The sequence below is a fragment of the Arvicanthis niloticus genome, chromosome 18 (genome assembly GCF_011762505.2).
Source record: "Arvicanthis niloticus isolate mArvNil1 chromosome 18, mArvNil1.pat.X, whole genome shotgun sequence".
Lineage (NCBI taxonomy): Eukaryota > Metazoa > Chordata > Mammalia > Rodentia > Muridae > Arvicanthis > Arvicanthis niloticus.
The window spans coordinates 36,450,557-36,476,523 of NC_047675.1; the positions used below are offsets into that span (position 1 = coordinate 36,450,557).

General features: G+C 43.4%; 1 protein-coding gene and 1 pseudogene across 3 annotated transcripts in view; both read left to right on the forward strand.

Annotated features, from left to right (window-relative positions):
- Hydin (HYDIN axonemal central pair apparatus protein) overlaps window positions 1-25,967 on the forward strand; it is a 360,278-nt gene that overhangs the window by 180,994 nt on the left and 153,317 nt on the right. For 2 of the 3 annotated variants that reach the window (XM_076915883.1, XM_076915885.1), the window contains exons 20-23: window positions 3,704-3,977; window positions 5,738-5,881; window positions 9,921-10,064; window positions 16,022-16,335. In XM_076915883.1, coding sequence (XP_076771998.1) covers window positions 3,704-3,977; window positions 5,738-5,881; window positions 9,921-10,064; window positions 16,022-16,335 — 876 coding nt within the window. Of the gene's footprint in view, window positions 1-1,076; window positions 1,215-3,703; window positions 3,978-5,737; window positions 5,882-9,920; window positions 10,065-16,021; window positions 16,336-25,967 lie in introns of those variants that run through there. The other variant, XM_076915884.1, reaches the window with a different exon arrangement.
- LOC117723158 (large ribosomal subunit protein eL31 pseudogene) lies at window positions 5-874 on the forward strand (annotated as a pseudogene).

The following is a 25,967-nucleotide window of genomic DNA, read 5'->3' on the forward strand; positions in this document are numbered from 1 at the left end:
TATCTCAGTCTTAATTAAATGGAACTAAGCCCCCTCCATCTCTCCCCTGGCCCCCAGCCCCACTCTTTCCTTCCTTGGTGAATGTACTGGATATGGGAAGACATTTCCTAGTCACAGCTTGGTCACATCTGCTTCAAGAAGACGTTTCCCTGCTGTCACCCTGTGCTCTAGTTCCCTTTTCTGTTACTGTGGTAAGACAACTTAGGGGAGGGTTTATTTCTTCTGGCAGTTCCCTGTCACTGTACATCATTTGAGAGAAGTCAGAACTCAAGTCAGAACATGGAGAAATGCTGCTTGCTGGCTCATGCTCAGAATCTTGCTTAACTAATTTCCTTAAACATCTCAAGAATACCTTGCCCATGGAATAGTAACGCCCACAGTGGGCTGGACCTCTGACGTCCATTACTAATCAAGAGTTGATCCCCTAGACACATGTCCACAGACCAACATGATAAAAGCTATTATTTGAGCCTTTCCAACTTGGGCCTGGCAGAATGGCTCCCACAAAGAAGGGTGGCAAGAAGAAGAAGGGCCATTCTGCCATCAACGAAGTGGTGACCCGAGAATACACCACCGACATTCACAAGCATATCCATGGAGTGGGCTTCAAGAAGCATGCTCCTCTGGCACTCAAAGAAATTCGGAAATTTGCCATGAAGGAAATGGGGACTACAGATGTGCACACTGATATCAGACTCAATAAAGCCCTCTGGTCCAAGGGAATAAGGAATGTTCCATATAACATCCAAGTATATTTGTCCAGAAAACATAATAAGGACGAGAATTCACCAAACAAGCTCTACACACTAGTAACTTACATGCCTGTTACCACATTCAAAAATCTACAGACAGCCAATGTGGATGAGAACTAACCTGCTGAATGTCAAATAAAGTTGCAGAACTGCCAGAAGAAAAAAAAGGCTATTATTTGAGACTCTGATTTTGGTTTTTTTGGATTTTGGTTTGTTTGGGTTTTTTTCCTTGTCTTTTGCTTTTTATTTTTTTTCTACGATCCTAGGTTGTGTAAAGTTGGCATTTGATGCTAGGTGACATTCTCCAGGCTAGAAAAAGGGGTGGTGACCACTATATGTAAGATTTATGTCAGAGTTTCTGCATAATCTTCCCTCTCTGATTTCAACACACTTCTCATCCCTCTCCACAAATGAAGAAAATACAGACTCAGATTAGTGTAACCTTCGAGTCTACCTAGAAAGGTAAGTCTTTGCAAAAGTAGCAGGCATCGCAGAGCTAGTCATTTTAGACATTGTATTTCTCCTTCTATTTGCCTCCCCATCATAGCACCAACGGTCCCCTGCACACCCAGGACAAGCTATAGAGTCTGACTATTTCAGTAAGAGGCAGTACAGCAGAGGCTCCTTTGAGCAGTGCAATTGAGTATGTCTATAAAACACCTGAGGTTTGAATGCAGTGGGTGGAGGATATGTGTGAAGATTCATTTCTGGTTCTGCAAGGGCATTATGTAGTTATAGTAGTTGACTCCCAGGGTTTGGCTGGTTTGTGGTTCTCAGCTGCTATACTGGGAACACACCTATGGCTGCCGTTCTGGCCTTTTGATGTACCAGTCCTGAACCCAACTTACAGGCATTCTATTCTGAGAAGTCCTTCCCTCAGCCCCACCTACCCCTCCTTTCCTCTGCTTTAGCTATCAAACATGGCTCTTAATTGAAAAAAATGCACCAAGCAAGAGCAATATAAGTAACAACCCAGAGAGGTTTTTTTTTTTTTTTGGCATGTGTCCAGTTGTATGTTTTTGAGTGGGATAAATATCAAAACTTTCCTTTCTACTTTATCTCTTGGCCATAGGAAAGGTATTTGTCATTGTATAGTAATAATTCTACTTAACTTCCTTAAGAGCACACAACTCTAACTATAGAAAACAATATTATTCACACCATGTCTAATTGCTTGGAATTCTCCTGAATCTCTAAATAGCGCCAAATATCCCCTACCCAAAGGATATGCCAACCCTTGCCTAGAAATTTGAAGGCTAGCTAACAGTTTTTATGAATATACAAACGAACTGTAGTTGTTATTTTTTCATTTCCCCTCTGTCTAAACCCTGGTGTTCTCCCTTTTAACATATAATCATGATGCCAACAATAACCAAAAGATTCGGCAAAAGCCTTAACAGGTACACCATAGCCCACTGCCTGTGCCTGTGAAGAAGGTTCTGTGGGCTTGCAGCCAGTATGTCTCTGGCTATTTTCATAGTAAGAAGAGTGTACAGAGGCAGGCAGTTATGCCTGAGATCATATGGCCCAAAGATCTAGCGTGATATACTTCAGCCCTTTACAGACCAAGTGTGCCAAACCCTGTACTGAAGGAATGCCCATATGCCACCCCGTTCTGGTCACAAATTTGGGGGCAAATCTCTTGGATATTTGGAGTTTTTCTCTCATCCTGGTATGGAAGTTAATATGGTTCTGGCAACCGGGTTTCTGTGGTTATTAAAATCATACTGTAAATAAGTAGCAAAGGCCAAAACAGTCTATTAATATTATATATGTTTATTTTTTCTCCCCCAAACTTACTATTGGTCATAAAGTTAAATCGTTGGGTAAAGACTGTTCTATTGACTCTGCCCTGTGAACACAAATATTTTGAGACGAAAGTTTTTACCTGACAACTGAAATTACTTCTCCTGATTATTTATTTGATGTTACAACTTACTTGTGAGATACATCATTTCCTGGAGTCACGCAAATGGGATAAAATCTCAAAGCCTAATAAAATCTTAAAAGAAAAATAAACAGTTGAAGATAAAGTGGGCTGTTCGTTTTGTTGTTGCTGCTGTTGCTGTTTGTCAGAGAGGGTCTCACTGTGTAACCCTGGTTGACCTAAAACTCCCTTTGTAGACCAGGTTAGCCTTGAATTTATTATGGTGATTCTCCTACCTCAGCCTTGCAAATGCTAATATTACAGGCATGCACTACCTTTCCTGTCCTTGGATGAGCTTTTTTCCTTAAAGAAAAAATTTTTATTTAGTCTACAAATTGCATGGATGTGCACACACACATACACACACCACTTTAACTTCTTTTATTATATATTAGAAAACCCAGCTCCCTCATAAAGAGCTAGGCAAATAAGAAAGTCTTTAATAAGTATCCATGAAATAAAGAAAGAATGAATTATTGAATGAAATAGTTACAACTTGAAAGCTTAAAGAAAGGAGAGGAAAAAAAGTCTGAGAAAAGTGTCCAGCCTAGATGGTGTTCTGGTCTACTTCAGTCTGGCCCCTCCATCCTATCAAGGCTTAATAGGAATGTGTCAATCATGTTGAACTGCAACGTAAACCCACCATCACCAGACATATCCCAATCAGGAGAAATGTATTCAACAAGTCTCAAAAGTGGATTTCTCCTCCAGCTATTGTGCTTTCCTTTCCTTACCTCAGAACCATTTTTCATTAAAGATAACACTAATGCTGTCTGCTACAGTGGGCTCTGCTGCTGGGGGAGATGAAGGATGCATGAGTTCCCAGGAGTGGTAATTCTGGGATTGGGATCACACTCAGTTCTTAGTAATCTTATTACATAGACTCCCAGAATGGCTGTTTTTGGTTTTGTTGTAAAGGAATGTCTTCTTTGGGTGTTCATTCTGTAAGTACTTCCAACAGAATACATCTAAAGGATGTAGAGTCAAACCCAACGGCCACTCAGCACCTGCCCTTCCCTTCCAGCCTGGATACCCACTATTACCGCTTCAAGCTAACCAACAAAGGTCGCCGGGTCCAGCAACTGTTTTGGATGAATGATGACTTCCGCCCCAAGGAAAAGCAGAGTAAGAAGGAACCAGCGAAGAAGGGCTCTACTGGTAGCTGCCACCAGTGCAAGGTCTCCCAGGAACCCATAGATAATGGGAACCCCGTGTTTCAACTTCACCCTGTCAGGATGGAGTTGTACCCAGGGCAGACGATTGACGTGGTACTTGAAGGCTATTCCGCCACACCCAAGGTAAGAGGAAAGCATGTTTGAAAGCTGTTTTTCTCCCAAGTAAGTTCCTGCTGTTACCCTATGTGTTTCTTAGGAAGGTCCCTTGGCAAAGGATAACAAGGGATGTGGTTTCTCAAAGACTACACACAGCACTGGTTACCATGGCAGCATTCATTGCTTTCAAGGTTCAACTCTGCTCAGTTTTCCCTTTGTTTCTATAGCTACCATAACCCCAACCTTAAAGGACCGTCTAAAGCATGTCCTCATTGCAATAGTCAATACTTAGCAGCCAGCTAATCCCTGATAGAAAAACGTCCAGTTTTTATTCCAAGCAAATTTTCTTATTAATACTTAGCAGTCTTTTTTTTCCTGAAAAAATAGCATGCTTTTATAGATGTTCTGGATTGCACATCCCTGATTTCTTTTCTTTCTTCCTCCCTGTCTTTCTTTCTCTCTTTCTCCCTTCTTCTCTCTCTCTCTCTCTCTCTCTCTCTCTCTCTCTCTCTCTCTCTCTCTCTCTCTCTTTCTCTCTCTTTCTTTGTCTTTGCTTGGTTTGGTTTGGTTTCTTTCTTTCTTTCTTATTTGTTTGTTTGTTTGTTTGTTTTGCAACCTTGCCTGACTGACACCTCATTTAAAAACATCATGTTTAGGGTGACTGAATAGATGGCTTGGTAATTAAAAGCACTGGCTGCTCTTGCAGAGGATCTGTGTTCCGTTCCTAATATCCATGTGGCAGCTCACAATCAGCTATAGAATTCCATTTCCAGAAAATCTGACGCCCTCTTTTGGCCTCTTGAGGCACCGGGCACATACGTCATACACATATACACATGCAGGCAGAACATTCATAGACATACAGTTTTGTGTGGATGAAATAGTCATGTTATTCTCCAGCGATGAGCCTTCTACTTTTGTATACCTCAGTTCCACACATTCAACACAAAACCTGTAAGCATATTGGTACTGTGTATCTCTTTATTACAGTCCCTTGTGGCGTTTGGAAATCATCAAATACTTTTTTAAAAAATTGAAATCACCAAGGAGTTTTTCCATCCTAGAAATACAGACTCTTTGGGTAAGATACGATGTTTGCTTAAGCCCCTCCTTAGGAGGCTTACAGGGAGACACTGAGTTTTCTCTTTATAGCAAGAAGCAATAAGAAATTGTATACTGGAGATAATGTGAGCCATCTGGTCCATGGGCCAGTTTCTTTGGGTTCACAGATTCCACCTTATTTTCTTTATATTATCTATTCACAAAGTATTTTCAGGTAGAACACATCTTCCCAACATAAAAAGGAATAGAGAGAACCTCTCACTGGGGAGTCTTATATACTGTGTCCCTTTTCTCATTATTTTGATTGAGAGTGTACCATAAAATAAACACTTCTGGGCACTATGGATGTAAGGATGAATATAACCCACACCCTAATCTTAAGACACAGTCTGTAGTAGAAGCATATTTCTAATGCAGTTACCAAGAGTAAGCATGGTTTTAAGAGTTTTTAAAACCCAGGCCCAGCAGGGAACTAAATCCACCTGGAGCTTCAGTGAAAGCGTTCTGAAACGGGCTTGCAAAGTGTGAGAATGTTGATTTCATTAACAGCCCAATCCTGAGGGCTTATCAGTCCAATCTGTTGATGGCACATATTTACTCTTTGGTCCTTTCTGTGTTATAAAGCTCTGGCCATCTTGGACCCAAAGACATATCCTATTATTATTAAGTCATTAAGTTTGCTGAAGGATGGTTGTTTCAAAACCACTGATGTATGTTGTGCACAGAAAGTGAAAGAGAAGCTGGTGTGCCAAGCCATCGTCGGAGCCCAGAAGGGGAAGAGCTTGTTGATGTCCGTGAACATCATCTGCGAGTTTATAGCTCCTCTTATCCAGCTTTCCGCCAGGCAGCTCATATATCGACTGGAAAAGGTCAGTGGGGCTGCTCTGGGGAGGGCTGGGCGTTCTAGCCAGAGCCAGCATGTTCATGCTTCCATTTTAGAAGCTTAATTAACTGACATCCTGGTAACACCCGTCACCAAGACTGTGGCGTTTTCAAGCTTCCGAGGCCAGTACACATTTAACTCAAAATTCCAAAATGTAAACCTATAATTCTCTAAAATGGGAATCCTGTTTCCATCATTCCTGGTGTATAAGACCAAAGGGAAGGGCTATATCAGTGCAGACCATGCATGAAAGCGTGCAGATGCACCATCATTTTGCTGTAGGTAGAGTAAACATCATTGCAGAGAAAGGGTTGGAATAGAACCAGCAACAATTATAATAATTAGTAATAATGACTACCCCCTACTGATTACTATTGCTAAGCATCCATGCTCAATTACCTACATCTCGCCAGGTGTCCTTTACAAAAACCCCACAGTGATAGGCTCCATTACCATTCTTGTGATACATATAAGGAAGCTGACACAGCCCCTAAGGTTGCTATGGAATAAGGAACCAATGAGTAGAGCATCTGTTCTAAGCTGAAGACTGCACTGGCGTTGAAAATCTGGTGAACTAGACAGACACAGTCAAAGCTGAGAGACTGGTTGAAGGGACGGACCGCACACAAGTTAGGGAATATCATTATTTTAATTTCAGCGGTAACTGGGTTCATGGGCAGCTGGGGGGGGGGGCATGGCCTTTGTTGTACATGTGATCATTCCAAGTTTACTTCCTTGAGCAAGTCCCCCAAGTTGGGATTGAAGTAAAGGTAGAAGTGAATCTGATGACAAGGGAAGAGAAAAGAAACCCCAGGCTGAGGTTCTTCTGTTGGGGAAAAGGCCTCGGGTGATATGAGAATTGAAAGGTGACCCCAGACAGAGAACAACAGGCCAAGAATGTCCAAAGTCATCCTAGAAAGAGGTCGGAGCAAGGATGGTGAAGGTCTCTTGGAGATAGGGCAGAGGCCAGATATGTTTGGCATGCCTGCTAGACCTGTTCTAGACCTTGGGGTTCATTCTGGGAAGCTTCAAACCTGAAGACAAATGTGGTTATATTTATTCATTAGAATAAATTATTAGAATGTTGGCTGCTCAGGAGAACATTTACTTACTCAGACTCCTCATGTGCCAGACACTTTCTGATGCTAGCAATACAGATGTGAGGATAGCTCTTCACTGGTGAAGCGCATAGCCTCCTGGGAAGGCCAAGCGTTGACTAAGTCATTTTCCCATGATCTTTTGCTGTCCTAGGAAACTATATGTGTGGCTGTGCCTTACCTGTCACATGGGGGTCAGCTGGGTTTCTTTTCATCACCTCAAAGTTTGCAGGAGGTCATTCAAGACCATTTATTGTGGTCGTACATTCCATCATATGTAGTTCAATAAATGTGTCGAACACCCCACAGGCAAGGTGTTACATTGGGATATGAATAAAGGAACTTTACAAAGTCCAGGGGCTCAATTCAAACCAAAGTTCTGAATGCCTATCATGTACTAGGCACCTATAGTGTGTAGAGAGGAGAAAAATATTCTGGCTTTGCCAGCTTGCAGGCCACATGGGTATTTAGTGAGGGTTTGAGGGGCAGTGGAGTAGCCATGAGGCCAGCAAACCCTACACCACACTGAACACAATCAGGCTGTGAGAGTTCCAGACCTTCCGTTGTAATCAGAAAGCATGTTTGTTTATCTATCGGCAAATAGCTGCCCTGAATTTTGTGGCCACGTATTTTCTCCGGAAACAATTATTCACAGGAATTCAGCAAGGGTTTATTGAAGGCTGTTCTGTGCAGGACATGATATGTTAAGTATGCAGCCTAGTTTCTTACTCAGTTCTTCTAAGCCCGTAAACACTCACAGCATATGCAGTCAGTGTTCCTCTTCATCTCTGTGTCCTCCTGCCTCGTGGCAGAAGCAGGCTAACATATTCTTGCTTTGATATCTGTTGTTGGAGTTTATCGTTACATAGAAACATGCAAAATTCTGAACATGGTAATAGCTTCTCGTTGGATTAAAAGATGGATTGAGGGCCAATGAGATGGTTCAGCAGGCAAAGGTACTTACCACCAAGCCTGTGGATCTCCGATCAATCCCTTCAGGGCCCACATGGTAGAACATAACCAATTCCTGCGGGGTGTTCTCTGCTATCGCTGCTGGTTGTTTCTGCCCATCTTTCTTTCTCCTTAAATTTCAGAAGCTTGAGTTCTCCTCTGTCATGTTTTCCATCGCTCATCCCCCTGCTCATCATTAGAATGTATCAGTAATAACGAAAAATACGTGTACAAGAGGCCTGTGAGGGTTGGGTGTTCAGATTGAATTGTCCAGCATGCAGACGGTCTGCCTGCCTGCTGTTGGCCCAGGGCAGTGTGTCTGATGTGGTACATTAAAGATATCAACCCTGCCTGTGGAAAGGGTTTCTCTCTCTCTCTTCTCACTCCATCAGCCCTGTGCCATTTGTATTGTTCATACACCATAGCATCTCTGTGGGATTGAAAGAGCCAGCTGAAACTTTCGGTCTCCTTGCTTCATGAAGTTCCAGCAGCAGATTTTGTCTACTGCTATTTGGGGAGACAAACAGCCCATAGAGAAGGGGTCATTTTAAAATAGATTGGCTTCTCTGGACTTCGGTTTCTTCTCATCACTAACCTCCAAATGGCCTCATGCCAAAACCAACCAAGTGTGGCTTCTTCACTTCAGAGCCATCTGCAGTGACACAGCAGCCTTCAGGGAAGGTCACTACATGGACAGCTCTCTGTGAAGCCTGCTGTTCAGTGGGCCTGAATATGCTGCTTCCCGCTCCAGGAACTGGTACTACAAAGGGAGTCAGTGTCTGTGTTCATTCTCAGAGGAAGAGAACCAAAGGCTGGCGTCATGTGACGAGTCCCAGACCAGACTGCTAACATAACCTTGGTAGTACATGGGAGTTAGTGGAGCACCACCAAAGCGGAAGCTTGAGCCCCAAGATACAAAGGCATCCAAGCTCACTCAGGGCCTAGGAAACCCAAGAACCATAATGGGAGGAAGACAGTGTTGGAAGAACAGCTGGAAGATGCAGTCAGATCAAAATATTAAAGTGGGGGCTGGGGGTGATCAAACCAGAGTGAGGAGAAAACACAAGCAAGTCAAAATGTGGACATTATTATTGATGATGATGATGATGATGATGATGATGATGATGATGATTGCCCCCAAATGATCAGACTTCTTAGAGACTACAGATTGAGGCTACTGATCACTTCCTGCTGATGATTCTAAGGACCTCCTTTTCAGATCACACAAAGATTAATACAGCCCCCAACATCAGAGTATGGAAACCCCATTCTGAGCCAAAACATCACACTCGCTATCCATCCCAGCCCCTTCTCTGTTGAACAATGCAGTCCAGCAGGTCTCACGGAGTTAGACAGTTTCATCACCTCTTCCTCAACTGGGGAAAATGTACAGGGAAGACGTATGAGTATTTGCTAATATAATAGGATAAGCATGTCTGCAGAGTGGATATTTTAAGCATGGGGAGGGGGGAATTATATAAAAGCAAAACGTTTTGTTTGTTACACCAATTCCTCATGTCTTTCATAAAATATCAGATTTATTAGACTTTGTTCCATGGTGGTGTGTCAATGTGGGTAGTGACAGTTTGATCTAGTGGCTGGGTTTCTATAGGGTTTGTTTTAAATTAAGCAATAAGAACTTCTCAGAATCTCTATTTCCTGGGTTATATAAGCTCATGTTTCAGAATCCTAACATACCTCCGTCTGCTCCATTTCTGTAAACCTCTACCCAGGGAAATAAACATCTCTGTGAAGCTGGGGCAGTGTGTGTGTGTGTGTGTGTGTGTGTGTGTGTGTGTGTGTGTGTGTGTGTGTGTCTGTGTGTCTGTGTGTGTGTCTGTGTGTGTGTCTGTGTGTGTGTCTGTGTGTGTGTGTGTTGAGGGTTTCATTCTAAACTAAAGAGATTTGTTACTCAGGACTCACTGTACTTACTGTGACTTGGTTTTGTTTCTTCTTTTCCCCTTTCCTCTTGTTCAGAAGCCCAACACCAACCTGGAGGCTGATTACCAACCCTTGGCGATAAAGAACATCACCACCCTGCCTGTGAGCGTGCTGCTTTCCACCACTGGACCCTTCTTCATATGTGAGACTGATAGGTCTCTATTGCCTGCAACTCCTAAGGTAACTTGGCAAGGAGCTTATGTGAAAAGGAAAAGAATAAAAATATGTTGCCTAATTTTAGTCCAGAAAAAAATTGACCCAGGAAACCAATAGGAAAAATACAGAAAATTACAAATAATAGTCAATACATTATGACAAGTGTCCATCAGTGGGAAGACTCATGCATGACATAAGACCTTCCAGCCCAGTAGGATAGCCCATTATCTCCTACCTATCATAATGAAGTTAATTTATACAAGGCAATGACTTCCTAAAGTTTCCCTATTAGGGAAATCCAACTAAAGTCCCTGAAATGAGGAACTGGTCAAGTCCAGTCTCCCCCAGTAAACAAGCCCATCTTCAAATACTAACAAACTTGATGCGAGTGAAGAGGAAAGGCAGTGAGCCCACCCCTGCTGCAGATCTGAGGCAGAAAGCAGCGTCTTCTAAACAGCTCGATGGGAATATCCCTGTGATTCTTTGCTGCTGGGCATGAGGATGACAGTAGAATAGATGGCCATGGGCAGGCGAAGCTGCAGAGCTGCGGAAAAGGAGGGTTGAAGGAGAAAGCAAGCCCACACGCAATTTTAAGAGCTCAGCTTTCCCTTCTAGAGAGCCTACCAATGGAGAAGTAGAAACAATGGCAGGAAACAATCACCAGACCTCAGATGAGGGAGCCTGTGACTTAAGATTTGTTATAAGCCACACTCAGCAAGATGGACTTCTGAAGTGGGTGGGGACAGGGTACTTAGGAGATGACCTGTCAGACAGTGCCCAGATGGCCTCCTTCAACCGCAAGACTGGAAAGATCAGCTAAGATTTCTTAACATAGAGATATAGAGAAGAGGTAAGCCCCAAGTGATCCATGGGAGAAAATACACTGCAGTGGGACTTGGCTGAAGAAAGCCAGTGGTGCAGGCTGGTAGCTCTCCAGCACCTCAGAGAGAGCATAGCTGATATGACTCAGCTGGAAGAAGAGATGGCAGGCAACATCACGGAGCACAGAGCAGACGGATGGGAGGATGTAAAGATTCAGACATGAGTGCCAACCCCAGCCCCACTGTTATTCTTCTTGTGGTTGTAATGGGATAAAAGCAGAACCCCCTACCCCCAAAATGAAGAGCCCATGGCAATAAATAAAAGGATAGCAGATAAATGTAACTAAAGAATGAGATTTTAAGATGACTTAGATAGATAGAATGATGGTTTTTATAGCAAGTTGGGGGAGGGAGATGCTACAAAAATCTACATTCCAGAAAATGTTGCCATGACATTGTGAAAAATAAAACTGTTTTGCCCAGCAATACCGGAGTGTCTCTGAGATAAGAGACATGTATAGGAAGAGAACACTGAAGATGGGGGCTCCGTATGCACCCTACCTCACCCAGAAAACACAGACAAAACAAACATAGTTCTTTTCTCCAGACACATGGACCAAAAGATTTGGGAAAAGTCCCATGCTTCAAGTGGCATCCGTGCCATTGTCCCAAGGAAGCCCCTCACCCATTTCCTCATTCCAGTGCCCAACTGTGACCATAGCCTGCTCGTCCCTTCTTGGCCCAAGGAAAGTATACAGTAGACCAACTTTATGATAATAATTAGTTCCATGGTTCCATGGTCAAGATTACTGGTTACTATTGCAGAGGACCTGAGTTCAGTTCCCAGCACCAGCATGGGAGCTCACAACCACTGTAACTCCTGTTCCTGAGGACCTGACACCATCTTCTGGCCTTCATGAGTTCTCACATACACATGTGGTACTTAGAATCTCAACAGATACACACACACACACACACACACACACACACACACACACACACAAATAAATAAATAAATAAATAAATAAATAAATAAATAAATAAATATTTTAAAAGTATTTTTTAAATGATGGCCTGTTAGGAGTAGGGACAGCAGAGTGGGTCCTGTTCCTGGCAGTACATTTTTAGTTTTCATATCACTTATTCTTAGAGCCTTAATAAAATATTCAAATTTGTTAAAAATAGAGAACTTCCATGAGTAAACAAGAAAATGAACCATGGCCCAATAGTCATAAGGAGAGAACAGAGCTGACAGAAAGAAAATGACTCTTAAACATGAGAAAAAAGGTTCTGTTCGGCTCAAACTGGAGAAACTAGGGACACATAGTGCCGTGGACTACAGCCGTCAGATTAGCAAAGAGCAGACAGTAGACAGCACTTAGCTTAGGCAGGGCGTGTAGAAACATGCTCTCTGTGATATTGGGCAGCGTACAGTGGAAGGCAATATGCCAGTAGTTACCATGATTTTAAATGGCAGCGTCCTTTGACCTAGGAATCCCCATGCTTAGGGATTTCTTCTACAGACCCAAGATAGACGATGGCACACATGCAAGGTGCAAGGGTATTCATCAGACCACTGTTTATAAGGGCAAAGGATTAGGACCCCAAAACCTTGAGAGATTGATTGAATGAATGATAGCAGGATTATGAAACTATGAAGCTTTTAAAAGGGGGGGGGCAGGGGCTGAAGAGATAGCTCAGCAGTTAAGAGCACCTGCTGCTCTTCCAGAGAGCTGGGGTTTGGTTCCCAGCACTCACATCAGGTGGCTTAAAACTACCTGTAACTCCAGCTCTGGGAGATATGACTCCTTCTCTGGCCTCAAAAGTTATATATATATATATATAATAAATATATGTATGTATGTGTATATATATCCACATAGATATACACATAATTTAAAAATAAAACATTTTCAAAAGGCAGATATTAGATGATCTTATATAGAGAAAAGTGAAATGCAGACAAGTAGAAATAATGTGCCATCATATATAAATAGTAAGCATGCGTGAATGTGATTTTATGTCTACATGCATGTGGGATGTCTACAAAGATAGAGAAGATACTTGTAAAGTTAACTACCTAATGCAAGAGAAACTAGGATTGAAGTGAAGATGACTAGAGAGATGAGCTGAGTTTCATTGTTCCAGCTCATCTAATACAAGTGACATCATTCTGAAAGTTCTTTGTAATAAGGTCACTACCTGTCCTGATATTATACCACAATGAGACATATCCAATGAAGTCACAAGAATCATTGGTAAGAGTCTCTAAGCAGAAAGGAAGAGAACTATTAAAAGATGGTTTTGTTATACTGACCTCAGATTTCTCCCCAATAACTTAATGTCACCAGGGAAATGACTAGAGTTTTAATAGAAGTTGTGATGCATGGATTTTATAGCCAGCCATAATATCCTCTGAGAAGACAGGTAGTTGAAAGATGCTCTCTGGATGCAAGGAATGACTGAGTATTAACATCCCCTTGTTTAAGAATTGACAAGGAAGAGATTCATCTGTGAGGCCCTCAGGGACCAAAGACCACTGTAACAACTGTAACACTGACCCAGAATTCTCAGTCCATCACTGTAACAACTGTAACACTGACCCAGAATTCTCAGTCCACCACTGTAACAACTGTAACACTGGCCCAGAATGCTCAGTCCCTCTAAAGGGAACCATGCAACTTTGGCAGCTGAAATTTTCACATCAGATCCTTTTAAACCATGGCTTTTAAAAAAAACTCATCACAGCCAGTAAAATTCAGAAAACGGAAGCTGGGGCTGTATCTCTGGGTAGCAATGCATGAAGACTGGGGTTGAGTCCTTAGCACCCAGAGGGAATGGGCAAGTAAAAAGTAGTATACTGATAAGCCTCTTTCTCCATTTTTGTTCATCTTTGAAATTGTATTTCATATTCCTCCTTTCCTTTCCTCCCCCACACCCTCCCATAGACCCATCATCTGTCTCTCCTGCAAATTCACGGCCTCTTTTTCTCATCAGCTGTTATTGCACACATGTACTTGTATGTACATATATATCCCCAAATATGTCCCATTTCATCTGCATGCTGTCCTTGTCCAGCTCACATTTGGGCAGTTATGTTGGCGAGACTTCATGCGTGCAGCGTCTGGCATGGCTAGGAGACAGTCTCACAGCAAAGTCCCCGATCCTCCGGCTTTTGTAGTCTTTCCTCCCCGTCTTTCGCAATGTTCCCTAAACCTTAGGTGCAGGAATATTTTGTAGATGTATCCACCAAGAGTGGGCATATTGACTGTTTGTGGTTCTCTGTAGTGGTCTACGCCTGTGATATCCAGAAGTTTCCTTGATGGGGTCCACCTCTTTTTTATAGTCAGACTACAATAAAAACTGATCAATGTTTAGCCATCGTTTTTATTGAGAAGAGATCATGATATTTATATACTACACGCTATATTAATAATATATATTATCACATATGTTCATTCCACCCTCTTTAAAACAGGTATGGAGGGAGGCACTATCATTACCCCTACTTTACAGATATGGAAACGAAGCTTCTCCACTTTTCCAGGGTCATACAGCTAGGAACTGGGAGAACCCAGATCCTACAAATACAAGCAACGTGATTCTAGAGTCTTTCATCTTGTGATTAAGTCTCTCTCTTACAGGGAGAAAAATTGTCTTCTGGTTTAAGATTTATTTTTATTTTTTTAATCACACACACACACACACACACACACACACAAAGATGGTCTCAGATCCCCTGGAGCTGGAATTACAGGTGGTTGTCTGCACTCGGCATAGATGCCCAATACTTAGTCTGAATCCTCTGCAAGAGCAACGGGTGTCCTTACCCACAGGCCATCTCTCCAGGCTCCCATCTTCAGTATTTTTTTAAGTTCACAATATTTTTTAATAAAATAATATAATGAAAACCTATTTTCATAAATCCAACCCTTTACCCATCATGCCTATAACTAACATTTACTGAAAACGTTAACTCTGAGAAATAGCATGGTGAAGGATCTCTAATTTAATTTTCCTGCTTTTTCATAAAAATTTTAGACTTTGTAGACGTGACTAATGCCTACAAAAATCTTGCTTCTCAAAACAATTTAGAATCAATCTTCAAAGACAGATTTGCAGAGATGTGAGGAGACGTCTCTGTCTAAACTGTACCCAGGTGCATGTGTGCAAGATGTAGGTGGCCATGTTAAGCCAGGGATGACTCTGAGATAGGGTTAGACAGTGAGGTGCTTCTGCTCTCCCTCCCTCTCCTCTCTCCCCTTGCCCCTCCATCCATCCCTTTTCCCCCAGCTCTCTCTGTCTCTCTCTCATACACATGCACCCACACACACATAAGCACGAGCACATGCACACATACACATGTGCACAAGCACATGCACAAATATACACATATTTGTAGCTATCAGAGTCTGTGTGCTAATGCTCCAACAGCATATCTGGGCTGAATATTTTATAAGGAAATGAGGTTTATTTGGGTTCAGAGTTCTGCAGGTCAGGAACATGGTGCCAGGGCCCCATGCTGCTTCAAGTGATAGCAGAGAGGATATGTGTGGAAGAATAGCATGAGAGAGAGACAGCCTTGATCTGTAACAACCCTCCTTAGGGCAACTAACCTCGTCTCCTCAGAAAAGAGCTCACTCCGAGACTTCATCCCCAATAACCATCAAATCACAACATGAGTTTTAAACCTGACCAATAGCTGCTAATTATTCAAAGCTATATGATATATATATGTGTGTGTGTGTGTGTGTGTGTGTGTGTGTGTGTGTGTGTGTGTATGTATGTATGTGTGTATATATGTATGTGTGTATATATATATATATGGATGAATATATGTGTGTGTGAAGTAGATGTGCATAATTTTGACTCTCCTGGGTTGTGTATCACATCAGACTTTTGAAGTGCAAATGTTGGTAACTGGGAGCTGGAGAGATGGCTCAGCGGTTAAGAGCACCTATTGCTCTTCCAGAGCCCCTGAGTTCAATTCCCGGCAACCACATGGTGGCTCACAACCATCTGTAATGAGATCTAATGTCCTCTTCTGGTGTGTCTGAAGACAGCAACAGTATACTCAAATACATAAAATAAGTATTTTTTAAAAGAGTTTGTAACAAAAAAAAAAAAAGAGTTTGTAACTTCGTATTATCTTGTTTACAGCCTATAAGACTGGAGGTTGATGAGGAGAAACACCTCCTGGTCAAATTTGATCCCTCCTACAGAAACGACCTGAACAACTGGGTGGCAGAAGAGGTTCTGTCAATTAAGTATCTAGAACACCCTCAGGTGGACAACCTGGGCTTGCGTGCAGAAGTACACTACCCTAACCTCAGCTTTGAGGTGATGGACGTGGATTTCGGTTGCATCCTGAACGATACCGAGGTCATTCGCTACATCATGATCACCAACTGCAGCCCCTTGGTTGTGAAATTCCGCTGGTTCTTCCTGGTGGACGATGATGAAAATCAGATCAGGTAAGCCCCACCCCACGCCCCCACCCCGTCCGGCCACACCCACCCACCATCCCCAGGAAGCCCATAGACCTCTCCTGCTCCCTTTTCTTTTGTGGCTTTCCTCTGGGTTAACTGTGCTCTTTGCACTAGCCTTTCATGAGTATTTTCAGTCTGATAAGTCATCACTGACTGGAAAGAACAGAATCTAAAACTCAAATTTCCAAACAGGAAAGTGAACCTATTTTTGAAAACCCCATCATCCCCAAAGGTGAGAAGGACTATTTAAACTTTTACTTCCTGTTGGAATCTAGTGGCTAGCTCACTAAAAGTTCATTACCAAAAATGAAGTCATTGTGTTTTTTAAACTGATCATTGCACCACGATGCTCTATAGCAGACTTCCGGAACATGACGGTTTCTTACCTAACTGAAGCCTTATGCCTGTTGGTACCCACTCTCCTCTCCCCAAACTCAGGCAACCACCATGTCAACTCTTTGATTTATGGCTGCTTATAAAAGAAAAATGGATAGCATTGATAAGATATGGAGAAACTGAAACTCTGGGCACAGGTGTCAGGAAGTCAAAATGACTTCGTTACTATGGAAAGCTGTATAGAGGCTCCTGAAGGAAGTTAAAGACTGGCTCTGGGATGTGTCTGAGTGATAACACACCACATCCTGAGTTCTCCCCATGTCGTCACATACTGTATAGTCCCCCAGCCATGAAGGCTGACTGATACTCTTCTCTGCTGTGTGTAAATGCGCTGTCTTAGTTATACATTTGTCTTGGCATCTGGAGTGTTTGAAAATCTTATCTTCTGGGAACAGTGCGGCAAGGCTCAGCTCTCTCTGAGATCTTGATTTTAGTCTATTGCATGAAGACTCAAGAGTGAGGTTGCAGGATCAGACTGTGGTTTGATGAATATGCTTATTTTTACTGCTGGGGATAGAACCCAAAGTTCCATGTGTGTCACACAAGTGCTTTAGCTCAGAGCTGCCTTTAGATGTACAAAGCCTCTGTGCTCAGTTCTATAGGAACGTTCCCATGGTATGCCCTGGCCGGAGCACGCTGTGGTTGCCACACTAACACTTGGTCTTTGGAATGGCAGACACGCTAACAGCTGAGGGGCTCTCTCACTGCAGTCGTGATTTACATTTCTAGGATGATTGATGATGCTGAAGGGTGTGGATGCAACTGTAAGCTATGTGTACATTTCCATAGAGATGTCTACTCAGATCCCTAGCCCATCTTTAAATGGGCCCGTTAGTTTTGTGCCTTGGGGATTTGGATTGGCTGTTGCAGAGTTGCTTATCTGCTGTGGAAATTAGCCCCTGGTCAGTTGTGGAGCTGGCGAGCTCTGTCCCTCTCCTGAAGTGGACTTTTCAATCTGTTCACCTTTTCCTGTGCTGTGCATAGCCTTTTCAGTCGGGTGCAGCCCCTTCTATCTTTGCTTTTGTTTAATCAGCTAGATAAAGAAAGTGTATGTACATGTTCATGTATCTACAGCTGCGCACACGTGTGTGTGTGTGTGTGTGTGTGTGTGTGTGTGTGTGTGCATGAGTGTGTGCACGGGCTCATGCATATGTATGCACACATTGCACATGCATATGGAAACCAGAGGACAACCTTGAATGCTATTCTTCAGGTACCACCCACCATGGTTTTTAAAATTAGTTTGTAACTTTTTAAATTAGTTTAGAAGAAAAGAGGGAAATATTATTACAAGGAAAGGGGAGATTCTATTATAATCTCAAAAAAAATTCTATTATAATCAGCAATGGATAAATGTGGGAAAATATGAGATTATATGACATTTTATATTCAAAAGAATTAGCTTCCAATAGGTTTTCAGGTGGCATTTCCATACATCCTTCATTTTGATTGGTTCCTCTTCTTCCTTACTCCCGCCCCCAGTCTCTCCGCCTTTTCCCCATTGTGCCCCTCCCCCACCTCCTCGTTGCACTTTCGGTCTTCCCCACCTCCCTCCCTTGCAGCCTCTCTCTACTCCACGCCCATCCATCCCATTCCAGTTTCCCTGTTCCTAAGCCTGTATTTTCTCCCACCTGGATATTCACATTTGTTAGAACAGGGGCTCAGGTCCACAAATGAGAGGGAGAATTCAGCGTTGTTTGTCTTCCTGAGTCTGGGTTATCTTGCTTAAAACTGTGTTTTCCAATTCTCTCCATTTCCCTTCAAATCTCATCCTTCTGTAACTCTTTAGAGTTGAACAAAATTCCGTGTGTGTATGCAAGCTCGTGTGTGTATGTGTGAATATGTGTGTATGTGCATATGTGTGTATGTATATGTGCATGCATGTGTGTATGTGTGCATGCTCATGTGCATGTGTATATGTGTGTGCATGTGTGTACGTGTATGTGTGTGTGTATGTGTGGGTACATAGGAGTATATGTATATATGTGTATGTATATGTGCATATGTGTGTGTGCATGCTCATGTGCGTGTGTACCTGTGTGCATGTGCACATGTGTGTATGCATGTATATATGCTCTGCATGTTTATTATCCATTCATCTGTTGGTGGGCATCTAGGGCTGTGTCATTTCCTTGCTGCTATAAGAAAAGAGCAGTAATGACCATGAATGTGCAGGATTCTCTGGTAGGATGTGACACTGTTTGAGTATACCCAGGAGTAGTACAGCTGGATCCTAAGGTAGTTCAGTTGTGGGGTGGGGATACAGGAGAACCCTCCACACTGGTGCATTTCCCACAACCATGTCTAAGGCTTCCTCCCCAAGAGCCTTGTCGGCATTTGTCGGCATTTGTCGGTATTTGTCGGTATTTGTCGGCATTTGTCGGCATTTGTCGGCATTTGTCGGCATTTGTCGGCATTTGTCGGCATTTGTCGGCATTTGTCGGCATTTGTCGGCATTTGTCGGCATTTGTCAGCATTTGGTCTCACGGTGTTCGCCACTCTTCACCTGGATGACATGGAATCTCAAAGGATTTTTTAAATATTTATTTATTTTGTGTGTAGGTGTGCCATGGCATATGTATGTGCACCACATGCACACAGATGCCTGCCAAGGCCAGGAAAGGACACTGGGTCCCCTGAAATGGGAGTTATAGGCAGTTATGAGCTGCCATGTGACTACTGGAGACCGAACCTCATTCCTCCACAAGGTCAGCAAACACCCTGAACTGCTAAGCCGTATCTCCTGCCCTGCAAAAGTAGTCCTTTTTTAAAAAAATACTCTGTTGTTTTGTTTTTCAAGCCAGTGTTTTGTTGTTGTGTTTTTGTTTTTGTTTTTGTTTTGTATAGCCCCGGCTGTCCTGGAACTCACTCTGTAGACCAGGCTGGCCTTGAACTCAGAAATCCTCGTGCCTCTTCCTCCCAAGTGCTGGGATTAAAGGCGTGCGCCACCACCGCCCGGCAAAACTAGTCTTAATTTGTGTTTCCATAATGGAGAAATATTTTGAACACTACTTAAAATATTTATTGGCCATTTGTATTTTTTTTCTTTTTGAACACTATCTCCTAAGATCATAGTCCCATTTATTGACTAGCAACTTTGTTTCCCTGGTGTTTAACTTTTGCAGTTCTTTGTATATTCTGGATATACACAGCCTTGTCTGAGATAGACTGCCATAGGCTATTCTGTCTACTTATTCCATTGATGGTTTGGTTGCACTTGGGCAGGGAGCAGGGGTGCTCTGCAGAAGCTCTTCTTCCTTCATACAATCAGTCCCTTTGTCAACTCTTGGAGCAGTTGCCTGTGCTAGAAGGCTTCTATTCAGAAATCTGCCACCTAGACCCCGTGCCTGCAGTGTTAGTGTTTCTAGTTCTAAATCAACATCTCTGATCCAGCTTGAACTGATTTCTGTACAGGATGCGATGTGGATCTAATTTCTGTCTTCTGCGGGCATCTGTGTCTTCTAAGACAGTCTCCCATCTGCCCGGAGCTTTCCAAAGAGGCTAGGCCAACTGGCCAGTGAGCCTCTGGAATACGCCCTTTACCACCTTCTCAGTGCTAGGATTACAGACATGTGCCGCCACATGTGCCGCCACAGCAGGCTTTTCATGTGGGTTCTGGGTCTCCATGCTCGCACGCAAACATTTTACCAACTGAGCTTTAGTCTTCTGCCCCTAGAGTCTTATTTTCCATTTTATTTACCTTGGGGGGTGGGGTACAATGCCATGGCATACACGTGGAGGTCAGGGGATAGCTTACAGGAGTCGCTTCATCCTTCTGTGTGAGTCCTGGGGATCAAACCCAGGTCATCAGGCTTAGCAGCAGGTCCCTTTAACTGATGAGCCATCTTATTGGCCTCCAAAGTTTTCCTAATAGGCACTTCAAACACAACATACGGAGCATGCACTGAGTGTACAAGCCCATTGAGCTTCATATTGCTTGTTCTGAATGTTCGAATGGGTTTCTGTTCTGGTCCATATCTTCTTTATGTCTAGGCATGCACAGAATTAAAAAATAGTAGAAGATGTTGACCATTTTCTTAGTCTGTGACGAGGACTGACAGGGTAATGTATACTTCCTTCCTGCATGTTTTGACAGCTGTGGATGGTGCACAGCCACTCCAGCTGAGGAGACCTCTTATTATGTCCTTAGTGGCTTGTCAGTGCTTCCTGTACATAATCCCCATCTTATACATGACAACGGCCTTTTTCCTGCCTGCGCTTGTTACCATGGTAACGATGGCTTGCTCTGGACGTCTTCTGTAGACATCTAGCAATGACCCAGTGTCTCATTGAAGCTGGCAGCCAGTCCTGGGCCTGAGCCTTGGAGCCTGCTCATTAAATGCAATGGACTGTTTGGGTTTGGAATAAAATTCTGTAGATGAACATTTAAAATAATTATGGGAAGAATCAGCCAACCTGACCTAATGCACTCTGCATACCAGATTTTGTGAAATTATTCTGATGTAGCACAGCTAAGTGAGCTTATCCCATCTGGGAGCAAGGGCACGCCTTATTTATTTTTTACTTTTTGAGAGGCCATTTCCATAATTAAAATAATGACATTTTGAAAATGTGCTTGGCCAGTACTGAATATGATACATTTAATTTTTCATTGGCTCAAGAATATATTTAGCCATTTTCTTTCTCTCTTCAGTATCTTCCTGTCTCTTTATATAGAGTCTTTGCTTATAATTCATTTGTTCATTCAATCAAAGGGTTGATAAGAAATTCAGATGTGACATCAGGGATGTGAACATGAACAAGACCTGGCCCTCCCACTGAGGCTAGTCGGGGAGGCAGATGTGGAAACCCTAGATGACACATGGTTGTAAGCTGCACTTATAAGTCACAGAAGCTGAGGATAGGGAGGGTCTTGAAAAACAAAACCAGCATAGGCAGAGAATGGGTTCAGAGAAGAGGCAGCAGCAAGGCGAGAGCTTGACCTTCCTTAGGTAGGAAAAAATAATGGAGGACTTTGTGTGTAACAGCTCAGTGTGCCACACGGAATTTAAACATCTAGAGCAGTGGAGATGTGTATTGTCATCAAGAGAGGGACAGAGTCAGAGGTGTCTAGAACAATAACTTGATAACAGTTTCTGGTCAACCTTTCCATATCTCCCTGCTGGTCTTCCTGCCTCTCTACCCTTCCTTCTCAGCTCTGCCATTAATCACACCATCTTCTCAGTGACTGAGCCTCCTGATAGCCTCAGCCACCGCTGCTGCTGAGACTCTGGCCCCCCTACTACAGCTCTAATGTCACTGCACTCTCCATGTCTTCTCTTGGCTGTCTCCCAAGTGACTCGTGGCCATCACACCACATGGCAATTCTTGTCATCCCCCCACCCCTGTTTCTTCCTTCCTCACCCTCCCTCTCCTCCAGGGTTCCTTGTCCCAGCGAGTGACATCACTATTTCCCAGGAAGGACCATAATCCTCCTTCATCCAAACCCCACCTGCTACATCCAACCCACCTGCTGTACCTTATAAAAGCTTCTTGTTCATCTCCACTGCTCTGACTATTTTCTTCGCCATCACCTGTGATGTGGGTGGTTGTGACAGCCCTTCCTGGGCCCTCTGCTTCCACACGTGCACCACAGTCTCATTTCTGCTCAGGGTCCTAGTAAAGAGCAAGTACAAGATATGCGAGGTGACACTCAGTGGTCCTTGGCCTAGGCTGGTCCCCTCCTTCCTCCTAAATGGTTTCCTCTCAATACACCCCACAATGACATTTTCTGTTTCTTTCACTACTGCCCCATAAGCTGTTCCTGTGTGATTGTCCCCTCTCTGCTAAAAGCTCTTCTCAACTCGCTCCTAGCTTCGTCCTGGTCAATCTTCATGACATCGTTCAGTGTTCTCCCCCAGAGCAGTCTCCTCTGAGGCTCCTCCCCAGGGCAGAGCCCATGCTGTGAGCCCTGGTACCTGATTTTCTCAGTATATGTCACACCTGTACTTAAAGCTCAGCATCCATTGTTCCAGTTGGCTTTTAATCCCTGTGAGGGGGGGCCAGTGCATCCTCCCTGGTATCTCTGGAGCCCCAAAGCCTGGCAGTACCCTGAGCTAGTCAGCATCCCCCCGCCCCTGGTCATTGTGGGAGAGGAAGATGGTTTTTCATAACTTGTTTAAGGATCTCTTCTGTCAGCTTCCTGGCACCCGCCAAACAGAAAAGCTCATGGCATAAATGTCACATATAACAGAACCAAAAATGCCACCTGCCCTCCAGAAAGTCTCTGTGTGCACCATCAGAAAAACATAAAAACACTGGTTAAAGGTCATTTTATCAGACATATCAACGCTAACCTTTCCTTTCCAGTTAGAATTCTTCTGAGCTTTGTGGCTAGTGAGAGAAATGGAAGTATAAATATGAGTCACCTTCTTCTTCTTCTTCTTCTTCTTCTTCTTCTTCTTCTTCTTCTTCTTCTTCTTCTTCTTCTTCTCTTCTTCTTCTTCTCCTTCTCCTCCTCCTCCTCCTCCTCCTCCTCCTCCTCCTCCTCCTCTCCTCCTCCTCCTCCTCCTCTCCTCCTCCTCCTCCTCCTCTCCTCCTCCTCCTCCTCTCCTCCTCCTCCTCTCCTCCTCCTCCTCCTCCTCCTCCTCTTCCTCCTCTTCCTCCTCTTCCTCCTCTTCCTCCTCCTCTTCTTCTTCCTCCTCCTCCTCTTCCTCCTCCTCCTTCTCTTCTTCCTCCTCCTCCTCTTCTTTTCTTCATCCTCCTCCTCCTCTTCCTCATCCTCCTCCTCCTCTTCTCTCCGTCCTCCTACTCCTCTTCTTCTCTCCATCCTCCTCCTCTTCTTCTCTCTGTCCTCCTCCTCCTCTTCTTCTCTCCATCCTCCTCCTCTTCTCTCCATCCTCCTCCTCTTCTCTTCTTCCTCCTCCTCCTCTTCTTCTCTTCCTCCTCCTCCTCTTCTTCTTTTCTTCCTCCTCTCCTCCTCCTCCTTCCTCCTCCTCCTTCCTCCTCCTCCTTCCTCCTTCTCCTCCTTCCTCCTCCTCCTCCTCCTCCTCCTCCTCCTCCTCCTCCTCCTCCTCCTCCTCCTCCTCCTCCTCCTCCTCTTCTTCTTCTTCTTCTTCTTCTTCTTCTTCTTCTTCTTCTTCTTCTTGTCCTGTATAGACAGGTGTGAAGGTCCCTAGACGCCCACTGGGTATGTAGAGTGTGTGCGCATGGTTTTATAAGTAATTCCTACTCGTTTAAAGTAGCTCTCTTTTTTGAGAATACATTTTCTTCTATGTTAGCCCCCAGGTCACACATAAGAACAAAGTAAAAAGGGTTTGGTGAGAGAGCTCAGGGCAGGAGAAAGCACTTACCAAGCAAGCCTGAATTCCAGGTAACACAGAGTCAGGAGAGAACTAAGTCCTGAAAGTTGTCCTCTGACCTCCACAGCCATGTTCATGTACACATGCACACACCACCACCATCACCACCACCACCATCACTACCACCAACAACAAAAAAACCAACACCAATTATCATGGGTGATGTTGTTTTAAAAAACTAAATACATAAAAAATAAACCAAATAAGCAAAATGGACAAGTATGCTAAATAAGTACTCAGAATCAGGGAATGACAGTCACTGTGTTAGACACATGCTGATCCCATGACAGTAATCTAGATTGCATGTGGACAGCCCATTACATATACATATAGTGATATATGAGTCTATCATTGGATGTGTCCCTTCAGCCCATCTGAACATCTTGACAAGAACAAGATGCTTCAGCAGGACATATAAGAATGGATAGAGGAAATGTCTGCCCTTGAATTGTCCTTTGCTTTTAAAAGACCAGACTAGAGATGCAGACGCCGAGGGGGTAAGGGGGGTTCATACCCAGGGTACAGCTCTGCCCAGTCTCACAGCTACAAAGCTCTTCTAGGGTGTTGTAGCAAGTACAACCTCCCCCACAGAATTGTAAAGTAGGGGAGCCAAAGAACCCTCAGACACCAAGATGATAAATCCAGAATCTCTCATCTCTTGGGAAGGCATAGAAAACCTTCTCCTTATACCAGGCTGAACTCAGCAAGGCCACAGCAAGGTATATTAATCTTCTCAGTGCTATGACAAAAGCAGCCTAAAGAAGGAAATATTTATCTTGGTTCACACTTTGAGGGGGTACAATCCATTGTGACTGGGCCTATGAAGCTGCAGGTCACATGCACATTCAGTTAAGAATCAAAGAGAGGTAATTACTGCTGCTAAGTGTGTTTTTCATTTTCCCTTATTGGTCAGTCTAGAACCCTAGCCCATAGGACTATCGCACATCACATAACCCTAGCCCATAGGACTATGCCACCCACACTGTGTGTCTTCCCTCCTTGGTCAAACTCCTCTGGAACTATCCTCACAAACATACCCAGAGATGTGCATCATAGGTGATTCTGAAGCCAACAAATTTTATAGTAAACATTAAACATCACAAGATTAAATACCATACCCCTTCTCAGAGTGGGACTGAAACACGTTACCATAAATCAAAACATCCCATCTCTAGTCACCAAAGTCTTTCATTTGTCTCATAATGCAAATACATGTAGTCAGTCCCTGGTATTTAACACTCCCAACACTGCCCTTAAGTTCAAAGTCCAAAGTCTCTTCTGAGATTCAAGCCAAACTCTTAACTGTGAACCCATGCTATAAAATAAAAATTTAAAAAATAGATTACGGGCTGGAGAGATGGCTCAGTGGTTAAGAGCACTGACTGCTCTTCCAGAGGTCCTGAGTTCAATTCCCAGCAACCACATGGTGCCTTACAACTATCTGTAATGGGATCTGATGCCCCTTTCTAGTGTGTCTGAAGACAGCTACAGTGTACTCATATACATAAGATAAATAATTCTTAAAAAAAAAAAAAAAAGAAAAGAAAAGAAAAGAAAGAAAGAAGAAAGAAAGGAGGTTGCTTGCCCCCAGTCACAAAGTGGCACAAACTAAGACCACAAACTAAGGCTGATCTCAGAACCAGGAGGCCCATGGCTGGGGGCTACATAAGGACAATTCTAAAAAAAAAAAAATTAAAAAGTTATTTGTGTGGTGTGTCTGTCTGTCTGTCTGCCTGTGTGTAGGTCAGAGGCACTGGTTTTCTCCCTCCACTTTGCTTTAAAAAAAAAATAGATTACGTGCTTCCAATATACAATAGCATTTAATAAACATTCCCGTTCACAAGGGGAAGAACAGGAAAATACCAAGGAAAGATTAGCCTAAAATAAGACTGAAACCCAGCGTTGCAAATGACAAACCAT